The following is a 27,848-nucleotide window of genomic DNA, read 5'->3' as shown; positions in this document are numbered from 1 at the left end:
TCCAGTCTATTCTCCTCAGGGACTGGATCCACACCCAGTCTCCTGGTTGGATTGAGTGAATCACCATCTCCTGTAATTCACCTGTTGGACACAAAATCTTGGACATACGGGTTTGGTTAACAAACAGTCTTCTCATGTGTTCTGCTAGTATATCTTCAACTTCTATATCTACCTGTTCTGGTCCCTAACTCTGGCCTTCTATTTGTTCTACCTGATTAGCTAAACTGTCATCCATTATTTAAAGAAATAGATCCTAGTATCCCAACTCTAGGGATAATATCTTGACCTAATTTTTTAGTTACCATAATCGTGTCCGCCAAGTAAGTTGGGAACTCTTCTACCCATTTGCTATATTTATCTATTATAAAAATAAAAAAAATGTTTTTAAGTAGTTCGTTATCACGTAGGCCACAACGTCTTTCCTAACCTGCTCTACCATCCTTATGCTACAAAGTGTTGTCTAATTACCTGTACCATCCCTCCGGTTGATACATGGCTCTGCCCATGTATCAATATTGCTGCATACCTAAACAATGACTTAGGTAGTATGGGCAACTTATCCTTGTACCAAAACTCTTCTGAATCCCCCTATTCCTGTCTTAGGATGTGCGACTCCTTCTAATGCCCTTGCTACATCCCTCTGTCTCCATGCCCTATAGACTTCTATCGTGTCTGGTTATGCTCCATCCCCAGCTCTGGGATTGGGTAAGGTTATGAGTGGGAATTGGGGTATCTTCTCATCGTCTTCTAATTATTCTGTGTCACTTCTGTCTTCTCTCAATCCTGGCTTATTATGAGATTCTAACCTTCGTAACTCTCCAGGTCTCCTGCACCTCACTCCCAGTCTTCTCTCAATCTCCCTCTGTCTTGCTCTTTTCCTGCCCCCCCCTTCCTAATACTCCCAAGCTATCAAGGTCACCTTAGGTCCCAGCATAGGGCGGGGGAGCCCTTCTCCGTCTGCCTTTTCTACTATCTGTCTGTCGCTCTTTCTTATAACAGTCAGTATCAAATATGGGTTGTTTCCAAATATTGACTAAATGTCTCACTGTCTCCCTGTCTGAACTCATGGATTTTAGAAAAATCACATGTCTATGGTAGTAATCTCTAAGTGTCAATTTTCTTACACTGCATACAACAACAGCTGACTCCCTAAAGGAAAATAAAATTTCGCTAGATTTCTAAACATTACTTAAGCCACCTTAAAATCAGTTTTACAAATGACCTTAAATTCATTATCCAAATGGCCCTCCCATGAGGCTGATCAGACCACAAAGGAAAGCCATGATAGAGGTCAAAAGTCATACCACCCTTTCACCGTAGTGTTTCTTACTATATTAGACAAATTAAAGAAAAACCATCAAACATTTTCTACATGTTGTATCCCAGGTTCCCAGAACATTCCTTTATCAAAATAATTCACGTGTTTAATTAAAACTCAGAAAATAAAACTTCTAAAATTCCATATGTGTGTGTACCCCTTTAAGATATTGTCTCTAGGAAAAATGGAAATCTCCTCAACCCCCTAGGTTAAAAACAAACAAAACATTTCCAGACCTTTTCAATTTAGTAGAGATATGCCTCTATCTCACTCGCTCCCTTCAAGATTACAGCCCCCAGAAAACATTTCCGAAGAGAGACAATGAAGCACTCCTTTTTTCCAGAAAAAACCCACTTGGTCAGCATTTATTATACTACCCCGATTCAGAAACCCAAACGTTGACTACAAACAAAACCTAATAATAATGATAATTCCATTGTACTCCCTCCAATCATTAGTTTTAAATTTCCTCAATGGTTATATGTACTTAATTGAACATGCGTTACCCTTGGATACAATACTTTACTTCAAATCTCTGAAATTCCCCTACTACTTGACTAGTTCTGCCCAAGCTTGCTTGGCAACATTAAAACCCATTTAGTCTGTCTGCAAACAGTCCACTTTACTGACCTGACATTGTTCCACGTAATGTAAACAGATTATAATGTTAGAATACATTAACTTTCTGTTCCAATTCACTGGTGTTACCTAAACAATCAAACCAAGAATCAATAACCAGAAACTATCACAAAACTTTTATCCGACATCAGTCAATCCATAAGAATAAAAACACATTTCGATGGGCACAACTCTATCGCAATTATCTCTCCGCTATTATTTAGAATTCATTAGATTTAGGTAACTGTCTCTTCTATGATTCAGTAATTTAAATACCACTCCATTCTCAATAGGTTATTCCAGCAGACCATTTGGGCAAGACAACGTAATGAATTAGTCTTTCAATTTAACCTAAACAATCTATTAAAAAGGTCAATTTATCCCTTCTTTCAATTTGAACCAAACAAGCTATTAAAACGTTCAGTTTATATCTTATACAAACACTAGCGACCGTATCTTTCCAGGCAAAACATACCAATAGTGGTTGTGTCCTACTCGGTCACAATGTTTACGGGGAGCCTTACACTCCCGGGCGAAATGTCCTATCTCATCGCAATTGAAACATTTTCTATCGTCTGATCCTGTCCATTTTTTCCCTTCTCTCTTAGGTCCCTTCCCCTTAAGGCCTCCTTTATGTTTGTCTACAATTATCTCGAGGTGATCTGTATCTTTCTTTTCTATTCCTCCTGAGTCTGGCTGTAGGCGCCTGACCTTTTTCTCTCTGTTCTTGCCTTTGACCCTCTCTCCTATCCTTTCTGTTCTTTCTACAGTCTCTGTGATTGTGGCCCACGTTATCGCAGTGCATGCATGGTTCCTCACACTCCTTAGCCAAATGTTCTGGCTTGCTACAGTTGTAACATTTAGGTCCCTCTCTGTCTTCTCTCTTCAGAGTTCTTTGTCTTTTCTCACCTCCACCCTTTTCTACCTCTATCCACTTTCTCAATAAGGTTGCTAAATCCTGTCCTCCTTTCTGTGCCTCTTCCTCCTTAGTAGCTCCCTTTTTCTTGGCCCCCTCCGCTCTTTTTCTAGCTTCAGCCAGCCAAATACGAGCGGTGTCGAGCCCTTCTGTCTGTTGCTCTTCTACCTTGTCCCCACAAACCCTATTTATTTGTTTAATCATTGATTCCAGTTTTTCTATATTTAAACGTCCGTCAAATTCATACTTTTTCCTCAATTTCGGGCCAAAATAGATGTTCCTCTTATCTTTTCCCTGCATATCTTTCTCATCTCCTGTTAATTCCGGGATTCCCTTAGAGGATTTACTACCCATGTTTATTCAATTACTATTATTGTTATTGTTATTATGCTTCTTCTTACAATCTATGTGTATGTGCTTTTTACCGTTATTATCCTTAACCTATGTTGATAAATTCCTCCTGTTAATTTTTTCCTAGAATTTTACAATAATTATTTGTATGAATCCTGATATATTATTTAGATCTCACACTTTATACGACTATAAGTTCTACTTATTCTTAGTTGTTCCTTATGACTTTTGACTGATAAATATATATATCTCCTTATTCTATGTGTGTGCTTTTAAAATTCTGATTAAATTACTCCTATGTGTCTCACTATTGATGTGTATGTCACTACTCCCTATGTGTGGGCTCACACTCTATGTGTATTTTGCTATCTCTTAACCTATGTGTGCTTTTATCTATAGAGGGGTCTTTCGATCGGACATTAGGTCTCACCCGTATACAACCTATAAGCTATTTTCCAGGGGTCGTAAATCCCTAGTCAGCAGCCTATTTTTCTGTTGTTCCTTGTTCTTTTGACGTTAATATCTTGTATCTCACCCCGCTATATTAGGTTTCCCTTCTTTCTCCATTTTTTGGGACTTTATTTCAGTATTGTCTATTGAATCGGATCTATGGTTAATTCACTTTTGTTAATTTACCATTTGAGTTATCTTGTTCGCATAGAATTACCGTCCTATCTCACCAAACCTATTTTATATCCTCGCCTCTTCAATTTAGGACTTTATTTAGGTATGTTTTTTGAATTGGATCTATGGTTAATTTATCATATGTTAATTAACCATTTAAGTTATCCTATTTGCACAAAATCACCGTCCTATCTCACAGCACCTATTTATATCCCTTGCTAATAACCTCTCGGCCATCCCTCAAATAACCATTCGGCCATTCCGCACAGACCTCAATTATTAAGCTATTTTTATTTATGGTAGTGCACATGTACCTCAGGTCATTGCGGACCTGTTCCCTCAGTCGATTTTGGTTAATACACAAAGTAAAAGCCTCCTAGTGAATCTGTTTAGAATAACCAAGCTCCTATTATTGATATATTCTAAGTATTTAGAACATCAAATCAAAGATATCTTAAATCATTTCCCCAAATTCATAAATAAAGATTACTGACCTTCGTCTTGAAGACTGGGAAAAGCAATGTTGGTTGGATCCCGTCACCGTCTCTGCCGACCTTAGATATATACCGGCCTGTTATGGAACCCCAATGTCAGGGGACAGGTCTTTAATTGACGGGTCAACGACCCGCCCGTGCACGGTTTTTCAGCGTGGTGTCTTCGGACGGCAGGGACAGGTATTGGGATCTGGCTCTAAGGACCAAATTGTTAAGAGAATTATGTTCTCAATGTTCATAAACTGAACTTCAATTAACTACTCAGTCTGCAACCCAGAATTTGTAAGATACTGGTTGAAATGAAAACAGACAGAGGCCCAGCCTACAATAGTCAAATGTTTATTCACGAGAACGTTCTGAAGTCCACAATACAAAGACATCCATTTTATAGCGGCGCACATACTTCCACACAAACAGTAGATATCATACGCACATACATACACACGGACAGTAGGTATCCTACACGGTGTCACTACCCAGCCGACAAAGATTAGGGAGACCGTGGGAAGCACTCCCTGTCCTCTCCCAAATCTCTCAGTGGCCCCTAGCCAAGGTCGGCACCGAATTTTGCTCAGACAGTCAGTGTTTAAAATACTATAAAGACATATTGTACAGATATATTGTTTTACCCTAATTCTAAAACTACACACATCATTAATAATAATTTGATGATTCTAATCAATTTCATACAATTATATGGTTTCAGGGTGGAATATTCTAATCATTAATTTAAACATATAAATACCATTAACAGGTCTATGTATGTGAATGAAGGAGAATGGATGAGTAAGTCGATGTATGGATGGGTGTAAATGTGTCTGAAATGAAGGGAGGGTTGAAAAAGACAGGAGGTTGGGACAAACTTGGCTTGGGTGGGTAAGGGTGGGCAAGGATGGGAGGTTGTGACAAGCTTGGCTGGGCAAGGGTCGGGTGGTAAACTGGGAGGTGGAGAGGGACAAGCTTGGATTGGGAAAAAGAGCCAGAAGTATTTATCTATACTAAAATGTAATTTTATTTATTTTTGTGACTTGCAAACCTGCTGTAAAATGAATAAGAGCTCTGGCCAAATTAAGAGAGGAGGTCAAGTCATTATTATTCCTTGTTTGCCATTATAGTTAAGATCCAATGGTGGTTATTGGCAAGAGTGGAGGTGGGTTCAATCCAAGGGATCGGGACGGGGGAGCATCAGACACTTCCCTGAAAACAGTTATTTAAGTTATATTAAAACCAGGAAAATCTGGAGAGTCCCTTGCCGATTACAGACCCATAAGTTGATTAAATTGTGTTAATAAAATAATAACAAAACTCATAAGCAACAGACTGGCAAAAGTATTACCAGACTTTATTAACCAAACAGGGTTTATTAAAAATAGACACTTAAAAACAAATACAAGAACATGTTTTAGTATAATACAATCCGCAAAAAAACAAGATGTACATTTATCAATAATCAGCCCCTCCAGGATTTCGCAAAAAAAATTTCTTCTGATTTCTGCAGTCAAAAATGCTTGATATTGCGGCAGCATTTCTGAAATTCTGCGATACATTTCGCAATGGTTTTTTTCACGTTAATTTCATATAATGCAATAAAAAGTAATGTGTGCTCATTTTTAGGAAGATTTTAAGCAGAATACAAAAACAATTAGAAACATCTAAAGTGTTCAATTTTGTTTCTTTTCCTGAACAAACAGCTCTGTCATAATTCACTCACACACACACACACCTCTCCATCAGGCTTGGGGCTTGCTATCAACATGAGATGCACCTCCCATTCCCACTCTCAAAAAAACCCAAAATAGATTCAAAGCTGATCAATTGCTTTCAATTTGAGGATCGATATTTTTTTCGCATAAATTGTCTAAAAAATACTTCAGATTGTGATTTTTTTCTGAAAGGGTCTTAAGGGAGATAAAGAACAGAAAACATAAAAATAGAGTATTGTGGTTGATATGCACTTTTAAAACAGTATTACCATTTCAAAAAAATGTATCGTGTTTTCGTGATCTGTATTAAGTTTTACAGAGAGTTTAAAACGGCAAAGCTGACAAATTGCACTCAGTGCTTTGAGCAGCGCTCTCCATTGAGCAGAGTGCCGACCACCCTTCTAAAGCCAAGGTTAGCGGAGTAAAAGTTTGAGTAAAACGCCACTCAACTTGATTCTTTCAGTGCTTGCCACAGTCTTCCCTGCTAACATTTCAGTCATGGTGAATTGCCGCTGGAACTGTTCTGACATTCTCATATGCTTTGCTGATTCGAAATGACTGTTGATTGTCGACTTTCTCTTGTTTCCAAAAACATTTGGAAAATGTTCTGTACGGTCTTTAGTTGTTATTTTTGTTGGTAAATGAGATTGATTTCCGTTCATTGTACTGCCGTTCATTGTGGTGCCAGGACAACAACCTCTCCCTCAGATTGAGCAAGACAAAAGGATCTGATCGTGGACTACAGGAAAAGGCGGGCCAAACAGGCCCCCATTAACATCGACGGGGCTGTAGTGGAGCGGGTCGAGAGTTTCAAGTTCCTTGGTGCCCACATCACCAATGAACCATCTAGGTCCAAACATAGAAAGACAGTCGAAGAGGGCACGACAAAACCTTTTCCCCCCTCAGGAGACTGAAAAGATTTGGCATGGGTCCCCAGATCCTCAAAAGGTTCTACAGCTGCACCATCGAGAGCATCCTGCCTGGTTGCATCACCGCCTGGTATGGCAACTGCTCGGCATCTGACCGTAAGGCTCTACAGAGGGTAGTGCGAACAGCCCAGTACATCACTGGGGCCAAGCTTCCGGCCATCCAGGACCTATACAATCGGCGGCGTCAGAGGAAAGACCATAAAATTGTCAGAGACTCCAGTCACCCAAGTTAGACTTTTCTCTGCTACCGCACAGCAAGCAGTACTGGAGCGCCAAGTCTAGGACCAAAAGGCTCCTCAACAGCTTCTACCCCCAAGCCATAAGACTGCTGAACAATAAATAAAATCCCCCCCTCCCTTTTGTGCACTGCTGCTACTCGCTGTTCATTATCTGTGCATAGTCACTTCACCCCCACCTACATGTACAAATTACCTCAACTAACCTGTACCCGCACACTGACTCGGTACTGGTGCCCCCTGTATATAGCCTCATTATTCTTATTGTGTTACTTTTTATTATTACTTTTTATTTTTGTCTACTTGGTAAATATTTTCTTAACCAACAATGCAGTTCAAAAAGAGATAATGGCTTGTAAGTAAGCATTTCACGGTAAAGTCTACACTTGTTGTATTCGGCGCATGTGACAAATAAAGTTTGATTTGATTTATCAGCCATCACTCATCTTCTTCGCATGTGTATATGCTGACAGCCAGGGGGGAAAAAACGTTGTTGACGTGTGGTTGGATTGGACCATTTTCCACGGTAACAGTGCAGTAATTGGTCAAAATTACGAACCCGAGACCTCCCGGGTGGCGCAGTGGTCTAGGGCACTGCATCGCAGCGCTAGCTGCGCCACCAGAGTCTCTGGGTTCGCGCCCAGGCTCTGTCGCAGCCGGCCGCGACCGGGAGGTCCGTGGGGCGACGCACAATTGGCCTAGCGTCGTCCGGGTTAGGGAGGGTTTGGCCGGTAGGGTTATCCTTGTCTCATCGCGCTCCAGCGACTCCTGTGGCGAGCCGGGCGCAGTGCGCGCTAACCAAGGGGGCCAGGTGCACGGTGTTTCCTCCGACACATTGGTGCGGCTGGCTTCTGGGTTGGAGGCGCGCTGTGTTAAGAAGCAGTGCGGCTTGGTTGGGTTGTGCTTCGGAGGACGCATGGCTTTCGACCTTCGTCTCTCCCGAGCCCGTACGGGAGTTGTAGCGATGAGACAAGATAGTAATTACTAGCGATTGGATACCACGAAAATTGGGGAGAAAAAGGGGTAAAATTTTATTTAAAAAAAAAAATTACGAACCCGCTTTTGATTGGACCCTTTTCTGCACTAAAAGTGCGGGAATTGGTCAAAATTGCGAGCTCTCGCATAATATGCGCTGATTGCATAATTTAATGCAAAATCAACCAATCACAGAATCCTGGAGGGACTGAATAATGGCTGTTGATGCCGAAAAGGCTTTTGACCGTCTTGAATGAATGAATCAAAATTTTGGAGGCACTCAACTTTCCAGCTGAAATAATACATTTCATAAAAATATTATAGAAACATCCTAAAGCAAAAATATACACAAATAATACATTATCTGATTAAACTACTTCAGAAAGGGGTACGAGACAGGGATGTTCCCTCTCCCCCCTCCTGTTTGCCCTGGCAATTGAAAGCTTGCAGAAATAATTAGACTGGACCCAAACGTAACAAGTATCAATATACACTGCTCAAAAAAATAAAGGGAACACTAAAATAACACATCCTAGATCTGAATGAATGAAACATTCTTATTAAATACTTTTTTCTTTACATAGTTGAATGTGCTGACTACAAAATCACACAAAAATTATCAATGGAAATCAAATTTATCAACCCATGGAGGTCTGGATTTGGAGTCACACTCAAAATTAAAGTGGAAAACCACACTACAGGCTGATCCAACTTTGATGTAATGTCCTTAAAACAAGTCAAAATGAGGCTCAGTAGTGTGTGTGGCCTCCACGTGCCTGTATGACCTCCCTACAACGCCTGGGCATGCTCCTGATGAGGTGGCGGATGGTCTCCTGAGGGATCTCCTCCCAGACCTGGACTAAAGCATCCGCCAACTCCTGGACAGTCTGTGGTGCAACGTAGCGTTGGTGGATGGAGCGAGACATGTTGTCCCAGATGTGCTCAATTGGATTCAGGTCTGGGGAACGGGCGGGCCAGTCCATAGCATCAATCCCTTCCTCTTGCAGGAACTGCTGACACACTCCAGCCACGAGGTCTAGCATTGTCTTGCATTAGAAAGAACCCAGGACCAACCGCACCAGCATATGGTCTCACAAGGGGTCTGAGGATCTCATCTCGGTACCTAATGGCAGTCAGGCTACCTCTGGCGAGCACATGGAGGGCTGTGCGGCCCCCCAAAGAAATGCCACCCCACACCATGACTGACCCACCGCCAAACCGGTCATGCTGGAGGATGTTGCAGGCAGCAGAACATTCTCCACGGCGTCTCCAGACTCTGTCACGTCTGTCACATGTGCGTGTGAACCTGCTTTCATCTGTGAAGAGCACAGGGCGCCAGTGGCGAATTTGCAAATCTTGGTTTTCTCTGGCAAATGCCAAACGTCCTGCACGGTGTTGGGCTGTAAGCACAACCCCCACCTGTGGACGTCGGGCCCTCATACCACCCTCATGGAGTCTGTTTCTGACCGTTTGAGCAGACACATGCACATTTGTGGCCTGCTGGAGGTCATTTTGCAGGGCTCTCGCAGTGCTCCTCCTAATCCTCCTTGCACAAAGGCGGAGGTAGCGGTCCTGCTGCTGGGTTGTTGCCCTCCTACGGCCTCCTCCACATCTCCTGATGTACTGGCCTGTCTCCTGGTAGCGCCTCCATGCTCTGGACACTACGCTGACAGACACAGCAAACCTTCTTGCCACAGCTCGCATTGATGTGCCATCCTGGATGAGCTGCACTACCTGAGCCACTTGTGTGGGTTGTAGACTCCGTCTCATGCTACCACTAGAGTGAAAGCACCGCCAGCATTCAAAAGTGACCAAAACATCAGCCAGGAAGCATAGGAACTGAGAAGTGGTCTGTGGTCACCACCTGCAGAACCACTCCTTTATTGGGGGTGTCTTGCTAATTGCCTATAATTTCCACCTTTTGTCTATTCCATTTGCACAACAGCATGTGAAATTTATTGTCAATCAGTGTTGCTTCCTAAGTGGACAGTTTGATTTCACAGAAGTGTGATTGACTTGGAGTTACATTGTGTTGTTTAAGTGTTCCCTTTATTTTTTTGAGCAGTGTATATTATTTCCCGACAATCTTCTGATGTACTTGACTAATATTGGAAACTCAATGCCCACCTTGTTTAAAACATTTTTGGAATACTCTAAAATTAACATGGGAGAAAATGAAATAATGGCAATAGGGAAAAGAAAAATAACTCATGATCTACAGAAATCCTTTAAGTGGACCACAAAAAATATTAAATAATAGGATGCTTAATAAGTGACAACAAAAAAAGCTAATTAAATTGATAATCTCCCCATACATTTTACTGGTAGAATAAAACTCTTCAGAATGGCATTACTTCCAAAGTTTTTAATATACATTTTTGGTAATACCAATTACCCCCCCGAAGACATTCTTTAAAAAAGTATACTCTGCCATAACAGACTTCATATGGGCAAATAAAATTCATGGAATAAATAGGAAAGTTTTACATGTCCCTAAATCTGAGGGTGGTTTTAACATTCCAGATTTGGAATTCAACTCATCAACTCGCCACCCAAGGCTTTTACTTGCAACATAGTTAAATTCACTAAAGAGGAACAATGGGTACATATTGATGAAGCACATGTGCAAGAGTGCAATAGTATGGTCTCTATTAATAAATCCATGTGGTGAGTCCAGATAAACGTTTAGTTATTTGGTTTAATTCCACCCATCAGTCTTTTCTATTCTTCCTTTAGAATTATAGCATGTTTCACATAAACAATGTTCATCCACTAGGAGTAGTGGTAGATTCCAGAGTCTTGATAGTCAACACTCCAAACACAAGAAACAGTATGGTGCCTCAATAGTCAATGTATACAATCTATCACAGTGATATAGCTTCAGACTGATAACACTCAATGAAAATAATAAAGAGCAGTGGACTGATTTTTCCAACCAACAGCATTAAATACTCAAAAAGAAACAGTTTCAAAACCACATACAGTATTCATCAATATTCAAGAAGGCATAACAAAGTATTTCTCACACTCAGTAACCCTCAATAACCAGTACCCAAATAGTTTGACACGAGTTGGGGAAATATTCAAACTGTCATCCAACCCATTACCTTGTAGATAATCAACCATTGATTATTAGATAACCTGAAAGTAAGTCACAATTAAAATTGTCAATAAAATAAAGTAGTTGATTTTGTTTCAACTCAGCGACTCAAGCGCTAAACTGTCTTCAAAGACAATGCCCTTTCAGCTCCCTTCATGGAACTCTTTTCTCCCATGAGAGAATAATGTTCTTTCTCTTACAGTCACTGTGAAATCACAAGTCTGCTTCTCTCATCAGTAACCAAACGAAATATCTTCAGCTAGAATTAGTTAGTAATCTGCTTCTATAGTCAGAGCTTGCGATATGCTCCTACTCATGAGTTTCCAGAATTGCTGTATTTGCATTAACTGCACGGTCTGCTACTGTGGCTAATCGTTATTCTTGCCAACTCACACCGGCACTGTCCGTTCACACTGCTACTATCTCGTTCTATGAATGAAGTTAAGTCTAAATCCAATAGTGACAGTTTTTACTTCCCTTTGCTGTAGTTCAATGTCCGCTTTCCTCGAGCTACAACTTCCTGCACTATTCAGTGTCCCGATCCTCGACTTTGCTGGTCCCGATCCCGTGCTGCTGCTAAGTCACCTCTCGGTAACTGAAGACTCTTGCCATTCTTAGCTCCATCCTTTGAAAACAAACACGTGAAAATATTCTGGGGATGAGCATGTGTAAGGGATAGTTGATTGGTTAAGATCATTGCATATTCACTGACCCAGTCAATCAGTAAACAGAACCAAGACATTCTAAGGAATGTCAAATAAACCTCCTTGTTATTGAGAAGAGGCGGGACTAACAATCACGTTCTGCGTGATACGGGGGAGATGTAAAGAAATGCTGAATAGAGTGCCTGAATAAAAAGCCTACAGAACAAAGACACAACAAAAATAACTTCACAGAACAGTTACTTGCCCGACTTGCCTGAAATTAGTGGAGTCTACTGGAGAACGGAAGAGACTTTATGTGTAATACTATTCTCATTCCTTGGTGCTACAAGTGGAGCGAGAGACCACCAACGTTTTACTGGGGCACAGAAGATTGGCTAGGTTGCTAATGGCAGAACATTAACAATTTCTTAGTTAAGAACACTATAACAACATGGAAGAAAATGAACCAGATTCTACAAGAACCAATATCCCTCCTTAAAAACACAACCCTGTGGAACAATCCTTGCATAGCTTTTCAGAATTCAGATTGATTGGCTAAATTACAGTTCATGAAAATATACCCTTAATCCAGTATAAACTAATGTACACTGAGTGTACAAAACACTCTTTCCACGACATAGACTGCTATAATCCCTCATTGATGTCACTTATTAAATCCACTTCAATCAGTGTAGATGAAGGGGATGAGGCAGGTTAAATAATGATTTTTAAGCCTTTAGACAACTGAGACGTGGGTTGTGTATATGTGCCATTCAGAGGGTTAATTGGTAAGACAAAAACATGTAATTGCCTTTGAACGGGGTATGGTAGTAGGTTCCAGGCGCACCAGTTTGCGTCAAGAACTGCAATGCTTCAGTTGCAGTTTCCCGTGTGTATCAAGAATGGTCCACCACCCAAAGGACAGCCAGCCAACTTGACACAACTGTGGGAAGCATTAGAGTCAACATGGGCCAGCATCCCTGTGGAACTCAATATTAGGAGGGTGTTCTTATTGTTTTGTACACTCAGGTTTTTGAATTTATTATACAAGGGACAAAATTCTACAGCACAACGGCAGAGTCATGTTTTAAGTGTAAAACTAACAATGACTCAATAATTCATACCTTCCGGGAGTGCTATAAAGTCTAAAAGTTATGGGCAGAGTTAGAAAGCTGGCTGTTAGACATATAAAAAGCAAACTTACATTGTAATACTTCTATCTGCATATTTCAAGACATGGAATATGGGGGTGCGATGAGATACAAAAATAATATTAACTTATATTGAAGAAGCTAGTACTCAAATACTGAAAGTCAAATTAGACTCCAGCGTTAAGAGAATGGAAGAATCAAATTATTTCTTATTTAAATATATATTTTATCCAGCTACAGACAGAAACAACATAACACCATTTGAAGTCATATGGGGTCTTACAAGTATTAGAAACAACATTGGGTGTGGATACGGTGGGAATATGGGTTTTAGCACGTGTGATGTCATTAATGTTTGTGGACGTTAAGTTGTTTTAGATTTTTTGTCTATGTTTTTTTGTTTTTGTAAAAAATACATTTAAAAAAAAAAAGCAAAAAAGTGAAATAAGATATTACAAAGAAAAGGTACCACCACAGTGACAAAGCCAGTTGTTATTTTTAAGTGGCAAAAATGTGCTTCTTCTCTATTTCAAGTCCCTAACGTGTAGGGTTGCAAAGGGAAGGTATATTACTGGAAACATTCAAAGTTTACCAGTAAACTACAACAATTGTATCTTTCAAGGATTTTATGTAATCTGTCACAATACATCTAGTGGCCCTTTTGGCTACTTCAGATTATCACAAGTGTCTGTAATCATCTCTGGCCCTCTGTGTGGCCTTATCACATGTAAAATGTATGAAATAATTATACGGAGCAAAAATATTAACGCAACATATAAAGTGTTGGTCCCATGTTTCATGAGCTGAAATAATAATTCCCTGAAATTTTCCATACGCGCAAAAAGCTTATTTCTCTCAAATGTTTTGCACAAATTTGTTTACATCCCTGTTGGTGAGCAATTCTCCTTTGCCAAGATAATACATCCACCTGACATGTGTAGCATATAAAGAAGCTGATTAAACAGCATGATCATTACACGGGTGCACCTTATGCTCGGGACAATAAAAGGCCACTCTAAAATGTGCAGTTTTGTCACACAACACAATACCACAGATGTCTCAAGTTTTGAGAGAGCGTGCAATTGGCATGCTGACTGCAGGAATGTTCACCAGAGTTATTGCCAGAGAATTTAATGTTAGTTTCTCTACCATAAGCCGCCTCCAATGTCGTTTTAGATAATTTGGCAGAACGTCCAACCAGCCTCACAGCCGCAGACCACGTGTAACCATGCCAGCCCAGGACATCCGCATCCGGCTTCTTCACCTGCGGGAGCGTCTGAGACTAAACACCCAGACAGCTGATGAAACTGAGGAGTATTTCTATCTGTAATAAAACCCTTTTGTGGGGAAAAACTCATTGTGATTGGCTGGGCCTGGCTCCCCAGTGGGTGGGCCTGGCTGCTATGTGGGTGGGCCTATGCCCTCCCAGGCCCACCAATGGCTGCATCCCTGCCCAGTCATGTGACATTCATAAATTAGGGCCTAATGAATGTATTTCAATTGAGTGATTTCCTTAAATGAACTGTAACTCAGTAAAATCGTTGAAATTGTTGCGTTTGTATTTTTGTTCAGTATAAATAATATGATTAAAAAAATGTAATGACAAAGCTGTAAAACATTATGCTAATTATAAAACATCCATCCAGTGACTACATTGGTGTTTACTATGAGGGTTTTAGCATGAAATATCCTTTATATTTTTTTTACACACTTTTTTTCATTTTACTATGTCAGTATCTATTTGTTGTCAATGTTTTGACGTCAAACTGGTGACAGTTGTGAACACAGTTAATAATTTGGAAGAGTTGCGGAGTCAATTTAAAGTAATGCCATTGTTGATTAGATGCTTTTTCATTAATTAGGCTGTTTTCTCTTGGACCATATGGTCAGTCTACTAGAAACTGATGGACAATATGGACACAAATATAATAATACTATATATATATCATACTTTAAAAAAAAAAGTTATTCAAGTATAAATGACCAAAGTTACGATAGATTGCCATAGATTTTCTGTTAATTACCAAAATGACTGAAGATTCCAGTAACTTTGGTAAATTATTGGTAACTTTGCAACCCTACTCACGTGTACACGCCTCTTTGATGGCCTCACAGGCGCAATCCCACTTCTAACATACATGTAGCTAATTCAGGGGGAGCCCCAAACGGGACTCGAACCCAGGTCCAGCGACTGTCAAGCCAACACCTTAACTGCTACACCAGCAGGTCCAAACCTCCTGACAAATTCGCTAGGTGTTGTGTTAAGGTTGCTACAATAACTTTTTATTGTCACATTCTCTTATGTAAGCCTTTATAAAAAACTTCTAAACTGGCAGTGGACATGCTCAAATCTTAATGTACCTTGACCGTACCCCTTTTTTGAGAGTGCATGCTGTTTATGTATGCCTATGAAATCCAATCTCCATATTTTCTCAATAGTATCTAACCAAGCATTTCTTAAGATACTGGTGATGTTACAGCAATAATAGTGCTGTTGAGGAAAACAATGTCCTCGTAGAATACCAGGGGCATATCATCAATAACAACTCAACACCACCAAAAAAAGCCACATTGCTCGAAGTGGATGTGTGTGTGACTGTGTGTGTGTGTGACTGTGTGTGTGCAGAGCGAAGTGTGTGTGACTGTGTGTGTGCGCAGAGTGAAGTGTGTGTGTGTGGGTGTGACTGTGTGTGTGCAGAGCGAAGTGTGTGTGTGTGCAGAGCACTGAATGTGTGTGCAGCATGTTCCAATTATCTTCCCATTAGTGGAGTTCAGATCCACTCCTACTATGTCCACTTTACACATATTAATGAGTCATTCCCTAACACTAACGAGTGGATTAGGGGAGGGCACGAAGTGAGAAATATGAGGAGGGAGGGGGAGCATACCTGGGATGAGGGCTTGCTGTGCTGTGTATCCCAAATGGCACCTTAGTCTCTGTGTAGTGCACAATTTGGTTTACCAGACCCCTATGGAGTAGTGAACTATATAAGGTAATAGGGTGCCATTGTAGACACAGCCTGTATGTTAGTCAGTGGATTCAGGCTTAACAGGTTACATGCTAGAATGATACAGATTGGTATCTAACTTACCTTGCCTTGTCGATGACTCAGAGGTCATATGGAATGTCTGTCTATATGAGCCACATAATTCAGTTAGTTTCAATCACACTCTCTTCTAATGCATCATTGATTGGTCTTTTCAGCACATAGTACATACATTAATTATGAATGGATTATCTCATGATATGAGAGAGTTGTGGTAGCGTTCACTCTGGAGTCCAGAGAAGACAAAGGAATGGTTTGTTGTTGCAGACAGATCATTAGAATGATAAGACCCGAGAGGTATACTACAAAGCAGGATCAATGAGTTAGCCAGCTAACTTTGATAAACAACCAAAAATAACTACTATAAGATTTTCTGGTTCATTAAAAAAGGTAAACATAGATGTATTTTTGGTTGAATCAATTAGACGATGCCCATTTCAAGTTATTTCAAAATATTTAGGCAAGTTAGCTGACTCATTGATCCTGCTTTGCATTATACCCCTCCAAGTGTATTGTTGTTGTTGTGGCTCTAGATGGGCATTGGAGGTTCATAATTGCTTTTCATGGTTGTATCCCAAATGGCACTGTATTCCCTATATAGTGCACTACTTTTGACCAGAGCCCATAGGGAGTGCCATTTGGGATGCAGCCCGTGTCTTTTTATTTTTAGTGTCTTAGGTGTTATCATTTCAAAGCTGTGGATACTGTTTTCATTAGAGGCAACATCATGCTTCACCTTGCTGCAAATGTTTATTTATACATACACAGTTTGCTTTTAGTGTTTAGTAGTTATTAGGATCCCCAATTAAAACACAACAAATAAAATCACATATCACATATAATACAATACATAATACAATGCAAAATACCTGTGTCTCTTCATAGTCCCCGTCATGCCGTAAGTTATATATATATTTTTTTGTATTTTACCCCCTTTTTCATGATATCCTTGATCTTGTCTCAATCCTGCAAATCCCCAACAGGCTCGGGAGAGGTGAAGGTCATGTCATGCGAAACATGACCCGCCAAACCGTGCGTCTTAACACCGGCCCGCTTAACCCTGAAGCCAGCCGCAACAATGTGTCGGAGGAAACACCGTCCAACTGACGACCGGAAGTCAGCCTGCAGAAGCCCAGCCCACCACAAGGAGTCACTAGAGCGTGATGAGCCAAGTAAAGCCCCCCGTGGCCAAACCCTTCCCTTACTACACTGAGCCAATTGTGTGCCGCCCTATGGGACTCCCGGTCACAGCCGGTTGTGACACAGCCTGGGGTCAAACCCGGGTCTGTAGTTTTTTTTTATTTAACCTTTATTTAAGTAGGCAAGTCAGTTAAGAACAAATTCTTATTTACAATGACTGCCTACCCTGGCCAAACCCTAACCCGGACGACGCTGGGCCAATTGTGCGCCGCTCTATGGGACTCCCAATCACGGCCGGTTGTGATACAGCCTGGAGTTGAACCAGGGTCTGGAATGACACGTCTAGCACTGAGATGCAGTGCCTTAGACCTCTGCACCACTCGGGAGCCATGCAGTGCCTTAGACCGCTGCGCCACTCGGGAGCCATGCAGTGCCTTAGACCGCTGCGCCACTCGGGAGCCATGCAGTGCCTTAGACCGCTGCGCCACTCGGGAGCCATGCAGTGCCTTAGACCGCTGCACCACTCGGGAGCCATGCAGTGCCTTAGACCGCTGCGCCACTCGGGAGCCATGCAGTGCCTTAGACCGCTGCACCACTCGGGAGCCATGCAGTGCCTTAGACCGCTGCACCACTCGGGAGCCATGCAGTGCCTTAGACCGCTGCGCCACTCGGGAGCCATGCAGTGCCTTAGACCGCTGCACCACTCGGGAGCCATGCAGTGCCTTAGACCGCTGCGCCACTCGGGAGCCATGCAGTGCCTTAGACCGCTGCGCCACTCGGGGAGGCCTCTGTAAGGTGTTCTTTTATATGTTTCTTGAATCTGGTTTTATTGCCATCTTGAGTTACCTGGGGTAGCAGAGAGTTCCATGTAGTCAATACTGTGTGTTTCCCAGCCTCCATTCTGGACCTGGGGACTGTGAAGAGACCTCTGGTTGCATGCTTTCCCCTCAGGAGGCGTAAAATATTTGGCATGGGCCCTCAGACCCTCAAAAAGTTCTACAGCTGCACCATTGAGAGCATCTTGACTGGCTGCATCACCGCTTGGTATGGCAACTGCTTGGTATACCAAGCAGTTTGCTTTTAGAATTTAGTAATTATTTGGATCCCCAATTAGCTGCTGCCGAGGCAGCGGCTACTCTTCCTGGGCTCCAAACAGGAATCAAAACACAACAAAGACTCACAAGACACTTCAGAGGGTAGTGCATACGGCCCAGTACATCACTGGAACCGAGCTCCCTGGCATCCAGGACCTCTATACCAGACAGTGTCAGAGGAAGGCCTTAAAAATTGTCTGACTCCAGCCATAGACTGTTCTCTCTGCTACCATACGGCAAGCGGTACCGATGCACCAAGTCTGGAACCAACAGGACCCTGAACAGTTTCTACCCCCAAGCCATAAGACTGCTAAATAATAACCAAATAGCTCCCTGGACTGTCTGCATTGACTCTCTTTGCATTAACTCTTTTAACTCATCACATATGATGCTGCTACTGTTATCTATCGTGTTTCCAAGTCACTTTACCCCTATCTATAATATGTACATATTTACGTCAATTATCTCGTACCCCTGCACATCGACTTGGTACAGGTACTCTGTGTATATAGCCAAGTTATCGTTACTCTTTGTGTATTTATTCCATGTGTTAATATTTTCTATATTTTTCTCTCTGCATTGTTGGAAAAGTAAGTAAGCATTTCACTGTTAATCTACACCTGTTGTTTACGAAGCATGTGACAAATAACATTTGATTCGATTTGATGTCTTGTGTGGTACCGATGATTGTCCGAACTGTGTTCCAACTGCTTGAACTGACAGTTTGGTACCTTCAACACATCAACACCTTGCACAAAGACCAATAGCGATGCGGTCCATCTCTCCTCAACTTTGAGCCAGGAGAGATTGACATGCATGTTATTGACATTCACCTTCAGTGAACATCTAAGTGCAATACATGCTGCTCTGTTCTGGACCAACTACAATTTGCCTATGTCCTTATTTTCCGCATCTGGCCACACAACTGGGCAGTAATCCAGGTATGACAAAACAAGGAACTGGAGGACCTGTCTGGTTGACTGAGATGGCAAGAAAGCAGAGAAATGCCTCATCATGGACAGAACTCTTCCCATTTTAGCAACCATTGAGTCTTTATGTTTTGATCATGACAGCTTGCTATCTAGGGTTACATCCAGCAGTTTAGTCTGCTCAACTTTCTCAATCGCCACAATATTTAATTAAACATCTATATGAGGTTTAGGGTTGATTGAGTGATTTGTCCCCCAATTTTTTTTTTAGATACACTACATGGCCAAAAGTAGGTGGACATCCCTTCAAATGAGTGGATTCAGGTATTTCAGCCACACCCGTTGCTGACAGGTGTACAAAATCGAGCACACAGCCATGCAATGGCCATAGACAAACATTGGCGTTAGAATGGCCTGTACTGAAGAGCTCAGTGACTTTCAACGTGGCACCATCATAGGATGCCACCTTTCCAACAAGTCAGTTCGTCAAAATGTTGCCCTGCTAGAGATGCACCGGTCAACTGTAAGTGCTGTTATTGTGAAGTGGAAACGTCTAGGAGCAACAACGGCTCAGCCGCAAAGTGGTAGGCCACAAAAGCTCACAGAATGGGACCGCCGAGTGCAGAAGCACGTAGCGCATAAAAATTGTCTGTCCTCGGTTGCAACACTCACTACCGAGTTCCAAACTGCCTCTGTAAGCAACATCAGCACAAGAACTGGTCTTCGGGAGCTTCATGAAAAGTGTTTCTGTGGCCGAGTAGTTGATCACCATGAGCAATGCCAAATGTCGGCTGGAGTGGTGTAAAGCTCGCCGCCATTGGACTCTAGAGCAGTGGAAACACTTTCAATGGAGTGATAAATCACGATTCACCATCTGGCAGTCCGACTGACGAATTTGTGTTTGGTTGATGACAGGAGAACGCTACCGGCTAGGCCCCTTAGTTCCAGTGAAGGGAAATCTTAACGCAACAGCATAAATGACATTCTAGACAATTCTGTGCTTCCAACTTTGTGGCAACAGTTTGGGGAAGGCCCTTTCCTGTTTCAGCATGACAATGCCCCCATGCACAAAGCGAGGTCTATACAGAAATGGTTTGTTGAGATCGGTGTGGAAAAACTTGACTGGCCTGCACAGAGCCCTGACCTCAACCCCATCGAATACCTTTGGAATGAATTGGAATGCCGAATGCGGGCCTAATCGCCCAACATCAGTGCCCGACCTCACTAATGCTCTTGTGGCTGAATGGAATCAAGTCCCCGCAGCAATGTTCCAACATCTAGTGAAAATCATTCCAAGAAAAGTGGAGGCTGTTATAGCAGCAAACCAACTCCATATTAATGTCCATGATTTTGGAATGAGATGTTCAACAAGCAGGTGTCCCCATACTTTTGGCCATGTAGTGTATTTAGCATCAGCCTATTGCTAGTTACCCATTCTAAAACTGACTGGAGCTCTATGTTAAGGGTGTTAGTTATGTATTTTACTGTCGAAGTGTATACAGTTGAGTCGTCAGCATAGATAGACACACAGGGTTTATTGAAGGTCAGTGGAAGGTCATTAATAAAAACAGCAAACAATAATGGCCCAAGCCGGCTGCCATGCGGTACACCACACTCAACCGAATTTGCATTAGAGAGGCTTCCATTAAAGATAACCCTCTGTGTTCTATTAGATAGGTAACTCTCAATCTATGATTAGGCAGAGGATATAAATCCATAAAACCTACAGTTGAAGTCGGAAGTTTACATACACCTTAGCCAAATACATTTAAACTCAGTTTTTCACAATTCCTGACATTTAATCCTAGTACAAATTCCCTGTATTAGGTCAGTTAGGATCACCACTTTATTTTAAGAATGTGAAATGTCAGAATAATATTAGAGAATGATTTTATTTCAGCTTTTATTTCTTTCATCACAATCCCAGTGGGTCAGAAGTTTACATACACTTAATTAGTATTTGGTAGCATTGCCTTTAAATTGTTTAACTTGGGTCAAACATTTCGGGTAGCCTTCCACAAGCTTCCCACAATAAGTTGGGTGAATTTTGGCCCATTCCTACTGACAAAGCTGGTGTAACTGAGTCAGGTTTGTAGGCCTCTGTGCTCCCACATGCTTTTTCAGTTCTGCCCACAAATTTTTTAGGATCGAGGTCAGGGCTTTTTTGTTGGTCACTCCAATACCTTGACTTCGTTGTCCTTAAGCCATTTTGCCACAACTTAGGAAGTATGCTTGAGGTCATTGTCCATTTGGAAGACCCATTTGCGACCAAGCTTTAACTTCCTGACTGATGTCTTGAGATGTTGCTTCAATATATCCACATAATTTTCCATCCTCATAATGCCATCTATTTTGTGAAGTGCACCAGTTCCTCCTGCAGCAAAGCACCCCAACAACATGATGCTGCCACCTCCGTGCTTCACAGTTGGGATGGTGTTCTTCGGCTTGCAAGCCTCCCCCTTTTCCCTCCAAACATAACTATGGTCATTATGGCCAAACAGTTCTATTTTTGTTTCATCAGACCAGAGGACATTTCTCCAAAAAGTACGACCTTTGTCCCCATGTGCAGTTGCAAACTGTAGTCTGGCTTTTTATGGCGGTTTTGGAGCAGTGGCTTCTTCCTTGCTGAGCGGCCTTTCAGGTTTTGTCGATATAGGACTCGTTTTACTGTGGATATAGATACTTTTGTACCTGTTTCCTCCAGCATCTTCACAAGGTCCTTTGCTGTTGTTCTGGGATTGATTTGCACTTTTCGCACCAAAGTATGTTCATCTCTAGGAGACAGAACGCATCTCCTTCCTGAGCGGTATGACGGCTGCGTGGTCCCATGGTGTTTATACTTCCGTACTATTGTTTGTACAGATGAACGTGGTACCTTCAGGCGTTTGGAAATTGCTCCCAAGGATGAACCAGACTTGTGGAGGTCTACAATCTTTTTTCTGAGGTCTTGGCTGATTTATGTTCATTTTCCCATGATGTCAAGCAAAGAGGCACTGAGTTTGAAGGTAGGCCTTGAAATACATCCACAGGTACACTTCCAATTGACTCAAATTATGTCAATTAGCCTATCAGAAGCTTCTAAAGCCATGACATTTCCTGGAATTTTCAAGCTGTTTAAAGGCACAGTCAATATATGTAAACGTCTGACCACCTGGAATTGTGATACAGTGAATTATAATTGAAATAATCTGTCTGTAAACAATTGTTGGAAAAATTACTTGTGTCATGCACAAAGTAGATGTCCTAACCGACTTGCTAAAACTATAGTTTGTTAAATAACAAGACATTTTTGAAGTGGTTGAAAAACGAGTTTTCATGACTCCAACCGAAGTGTATGTAAACTTCCGACTTCAACTGTATGTGTTTTTAGCAATATGTTATAATCAATGATATCAAATGCCGCACAAAACAGCTTCCACAATCATCAGTCATTTGTGTCAGCATGTTGAGTGCCCTTCCCTATAAGCATGTTGAAAGTTTGTTGTTACTTTGTTTTCTGTAAAATAACATTGTATTTAGTCGAACACAATTTCTTCTAAAAGATGGCTAAGGACCAGTAACATGCTGATTGGTCGGCTGTTTGGCTGCTTTGATGTTGACCATGTATTCCCCCTTTCTCTCTGCAGTGGGCCGCCTCCTGATCGAGTTCGCCTCCCAGATGACAATGGAACGGGTGCAGAAGGAGAACCCAAACGTGACGGAGGGGGGCAAGTACACCCCACCGGACTGCCGTGCCAAACAGAAGGTGGCTATCATTATCCCATTCAGACACAGAGAAAACCACCTCAAGTACTGGTTGCACTACCTGCACCCCATCCTACGACGGCAGAAGATCGACTACGCCATCTATATCATCACCCAGGTCAGTGGAAAGCAGGTCTTCAGGAAAAACTGCCATTAGTCTGGCTGCTTTTACGTAGTATGGGGCCTTATACACTTGTTATACCATATAGCATGTCCTTAAAGACTGACTCAGGATCAGCTGCCTCTAACCTGGACCTACCTTTTACCACAAATTGCTATTAGCCAAACAAGGAACTGAGTCCTGGAACAGTTAAAGGGACTTGATGTTAATAATGGAAGACCTCTGGCTACTGACTCTGTAACCAAAGGTAGACAGGTCTTTGAATTACTACTATGTACAAATATGAGATGAATTTGGCCTATAAGCCAATGCATTCTGCTTTTCCATACTTTATTGAGTGACATATTTATTCCCAAAGAGCTACACGAGGGTGCAAAGGACCATCTTATTAGGACTAAGCATGATGATTCAACTAGTTCTAATGGCCCAACCCTTCCATGCCCACCCATGTTCACCATGGGAGAATGGAAGTGTCCACGACAAGTCTCCACCACGTAGGGGGAGAATGCTGGGTAATGAGCTCTGATGTCTTCCGTCAGTCAGTCCTGTGGGTGCAGCGCGAAGTCCTAATCACTCCCTCCGTGGAACAGGCAGTTTTGCTCCGCCTGCTCAGCTCAACTTAGCCCAATGTGTCTCTTTTTGTATGTCCCATTCTATCATATCTTCCCCAGGACTGCCCTGGCCGTCGTTATTATCCATGTCAGAGACTTTGCCTTCTCTATCATTAATGCAGCGCTGGTTTTTATTCTGCAATGGGAACTAGGAAGCGGACAACTGTGTGTGGTGTGTATGTGCGTGCGTGCATGTGTGTGTTTGTGTGTGCGCACGTGTGTGTGCAATGCTTCTGTTTCCTCCTTTGATTTCCATCTGGTAAATTCTCACTGAATATCTACTGTAGTAAAAGTTTGGATGATGAGCAGAACAGGGTTCTAGACCTGTAAATAAGAGTGTCCTGCCCTGCCTATTGGGCTTTGGACTAAATTTGAGGCAGATCTTATCTGGCCTTATAAATGGAATTGCATATCACCATTTGAACTGTCAGATGCTTGAAGCACATAATATTATCCAAGAAGCATATTTATATGAAATATAACATCAGTTCCACGTAGAGTTAATTTCCATTAGAAACGATGACAGAGGATTGACTCACCAAGACACCAAATGGCACCCGCAGGGAATAGCCTTGATTTGTATACATTTTTTCTGTTAATTACATTAATTTGTTGGTAGTTGCATCTAATGGTTGTGCCTTGTTATATACAGCCTATAACTGCAATACATGTCCCTCCAAATGAGTGTTTGGTGATATATCTGACTTTGGTCTTTGTGCAACACCATTACATTAGCATTGTAACTAGGGCTGTTACGGTGACCGTATTACCGCCACACTGGCGGTCACGAGTCATTGACCGCAGCCAAATTCCATGTGACCGTTGAATCACGGTAACTAGGCTTCTCCAAAACTGCGCTCTGATGCCACTGATGGTCACTAGTAGCCTACCAAACTTGCTAACGACCAGTCGCTAATGGTCGGTACTCAGCGCTTTATTGTCCCTCTAATCACTCTGATGTCAATGGAAATGCAATCAAAAACCAAATCAAACACCTCATGAGAGCCCTGGCATTCAGAGTTTGAGTGGAATAGAATCACCTGTAGCATAGGGAGAGCCAGCTCCTCTTAGCTGGTTGATGCATGGAATGAAAGTGTTCCTATACCATCATTAAGTTTGCAGACGACACAACAGTGGTAGGCCTGATCACCGACAACGACGAGACAGCCTATAGGGAGGAGGTCAGAGGCCTGGCCAGGTGGTGCCAGAATAACAACCTATCCCTCAACGTATCCAAGACTAAGGAGATGATTGTGGACTACAGGAAAAGGAGGACCGAGCACGCCCCCATTCTCGTCGAAGGGGCTGTAGTGGAGCAGGTTGAGAGCTTCAAGTTCCTTGGTGTCCACATCAACAACAAACTAGACTGGTCCAAACACAGTAAGACAGTCGTGAAGAGGGCACGACAAAGCCTATTCCCCCTCAGGAAACTAAAAAGATTTGGCATGGGTCCTGAGATCCTTAAACGGTTCTACAGCTGCAACATAGAGAGCATCCTGACTGGTTGCATCACTGCCTGGTACGGCAATTGCTCGGCCTCTGACCGCAAGGCACTACAGAGGGTAGTGCGTACGGCCCAGTACATCACTGGGGCTAAGCTGCCTGCCATCCAGGACCTCTACACCAGGCGTTGTAAGAGGAAGGCCCTATAAATTGTCAAATACCCCATCCACCCCATTCATAGACTGTTCTCTTTACTACAGCATGGCAATCGGTACCGGAGTGCCAAGTCTAGGACAAAAAGGATTCAACAGTTTTTACCCCCAAGCCACAAGACTCCTGAACAGGTAATCAAATGGCTAACCAGACTATTTACATTTTGTGCCCCCCCCAACCCCCCTTTTTACGCTGCTGCTAGTATGATTATCATATATGCATAGTCACTTCAACTATACATTCATGTACATACTACCTCAATTGGGCCGACCAATCAGTGCTCCCGCACATTGACTAACTGGGCTATCTGCATTGTGTCCCACCCACCACCCGCCAACCCCATATTTTACGCTACTGCTACTCTGTTCATCATATATGCATAGTCACTTTAACCATATCTACATGTACATACTACCTCAATCAGCCTGACTAACCGGTGTCTGTATGTAGCCTCACTACTTTTATAGCCTCACTACTGTATATATCCTGTCTTTATTGCTGTTTTATTTCTTTACCTACCTATTGTTCACCTAATACCTTTTTTGCACTATTGGTTAGGGCCTGTAAGTAAACATTTCACTGTAAGGTCTACTACACCTGTTGTATTTGGCGCACGTGACAAATAAACTTTGATTTGATTTATAAACCCATGTTGCGCAACATTTCAATAGGCTATGCAATTAAGTGAGAAAACAGAGTTTTGATGGCCTCTATTAAAAAGAGGATCCCATCAGCTTTCTATAGGCTAGGCCTACTATATTTATTTCTCTACTTTCCTAATATTAAGCACATTGCTTCGCTTTAAAACCGGAGTAGCCTACCTGGCTGGCATGAAAATGAACCGCCGGGAAAGTTGATAAGGGGTCGATAATCCAGAGTAGTGGGGCCAAGGTACAGCGCGGCATGCAGGCGACAGGGTCAGGTCAGGCAGAGGTTGGTATTCCAGAGTAGGGGCAACGGCACAGGATGGCAGGCAGGCTCAGAGTCAGGACAGGCAAGGGTCAAAACCAGGAGGACTGGAAAAAGAGAGACTGGGAAAATCAGAAGCTGAGAAAACACTGGTTGACTTGAACAAACAAGACAAACTCACCCAGACAGACAGAAAACACAGGTATAAATACCCAGGGGATAAGTGGAGAAGATGGGCAACACCTGGAGGGGGGTGGGGACAAGCACAAGGACAGGTGAAACAGATCAGGGTGTTACAGTACCCCCTCTAGGGACGCCACCTGGCGTCCTACCTGGACGCATACCTAGTTGAGCGGGGTGTCGGCGTTGGAATTTAGAGATGAGGCCTGGGTCCAGGATGTCCCTAGCGGAGACCCAGCATCTTTCCTCCAGGCCATAACCCTCCCAGTCAACCAGGTACTGGAATCCCCTGCCCCGCAGTCAAACCTTCAGGAGACATCTCACCCTGTAAGCCAGTTGGCCGTCAATGAGATGGGGGAGGGGTGGGCCTGGAAACAGGAGACATGGGTTTAGATCTAGACACATGAAAAGTAGGAAGTATTCGGAAGTTACGGGGCAACAGATGACGAACAGCAGAGGGGCTATTCATTTTGGAGCAGGGGGGAAAGGTCTCGGCTTCCGGGGGTATAGCTGCGGGGCTATAGCGGTGTGCCTGCGCATCCGGCTTAAGACCCACCAGAGTACTCATTCCTACCAATGAGCTAGGTCTCTTGAAGGGACAGGTAGACACATAATGACCAGCAGTATAGCAATACAGACAACTCTGAGTGTTAAGTCTGAATATGCATTCGGCTGGAGACAGCCAAGCCCTGCCGAGCTGCATCGGCTCGGGAAGGGGCAAGTCGGCAGTCTTCGAAGGCTCTTGGAGGAACTTGAGTAAGCTCGGATCCTCTAGGGGACAAAGACGCCGGGGTGACGGCGCTGCTACCAGCTGGGTTACTGAGGGGCTGGGAGGTTACCGTCGTGGTAGGCTGTCTAGTAAGCAAGCCACGGAATTGCTCCTGCAAAGCGTCCAATGCTAGGTCATGCTAGGTCAGCTCTCCTTGTGTCTACCAATGAGAGCTCCTTGGGAGGAGATGGCATTGCGGAGCTGGTCCAAGTCTGCTGGGTCAGTCATGGCCAGTTCGTACTATCACGTTTCAGGTAAGACCCAAGTGCAGACTGTGTTGAAGTAACAATGTTTATTGTAATAACAGGGGCAATCAAACAGCCGGTCAAGGCAGGCAGGGGTTGATAATCCAGAGTAGTGGGACCAAGGTACAGGATCGGCAGGCGGGCCCAGGGTCAGGCAGAGGTCGGTAATCCAGAGTAGGCGCACAGGACGGCAGGCAGGCTCAGGACAGGCAAGGGTCAAAACCAGGAGGATGAGAAAAAGAGAGACTGGAGAAAAGCAGAAGCTGAGACAAAACACTGGTTGACTTGAACAAACAAGACGAACTCGCCCAGACAGACAGAAAACACAGGTATAAATACCCAGG

General features: G+C 42.8%; 1 protein-coding gene across 1 annotated transcript in view; it reads left to right on the top strand.

The window, feature by feature from the left end:
- The window catches only part of LOC120020114 (beta-1,4-galactosyltransferase 2-like), a 142,963-nt gene that overhangs the window by 67,036 nt on the left and 48,079 nt on the right, over positions 1-27,848 (top strand). The window contains exon 2 of the mRNA XM_038963562.1: positions 22,896-23,131. Coding sequence (XP_038819490.1) covers positions 22,896-23,131 — 236 coding nt within the window. The remainder of the gene's footprint in view (positions 1-22,895; positions 23,132-27,848) is intronic.

The sequence above is a fragment of the Salvelinus namaycush genome, chromosome 25 (assembly GCF_016432855.1).
Source record: "Salvelinus namaycush isolate Seneca chromosome 25, SaNama_1.0, whole genome shotgun sequence".
Lineage (NCBI taxonomy): Eukaryota > Metazoa > Chordata > Actinopteri > Salmoniformes > Salmonidae > Salvelinus > Salvelinus namaycush.
This window is presented reverse-complemented; position numbering and strand designations above follow the sequence as displayed.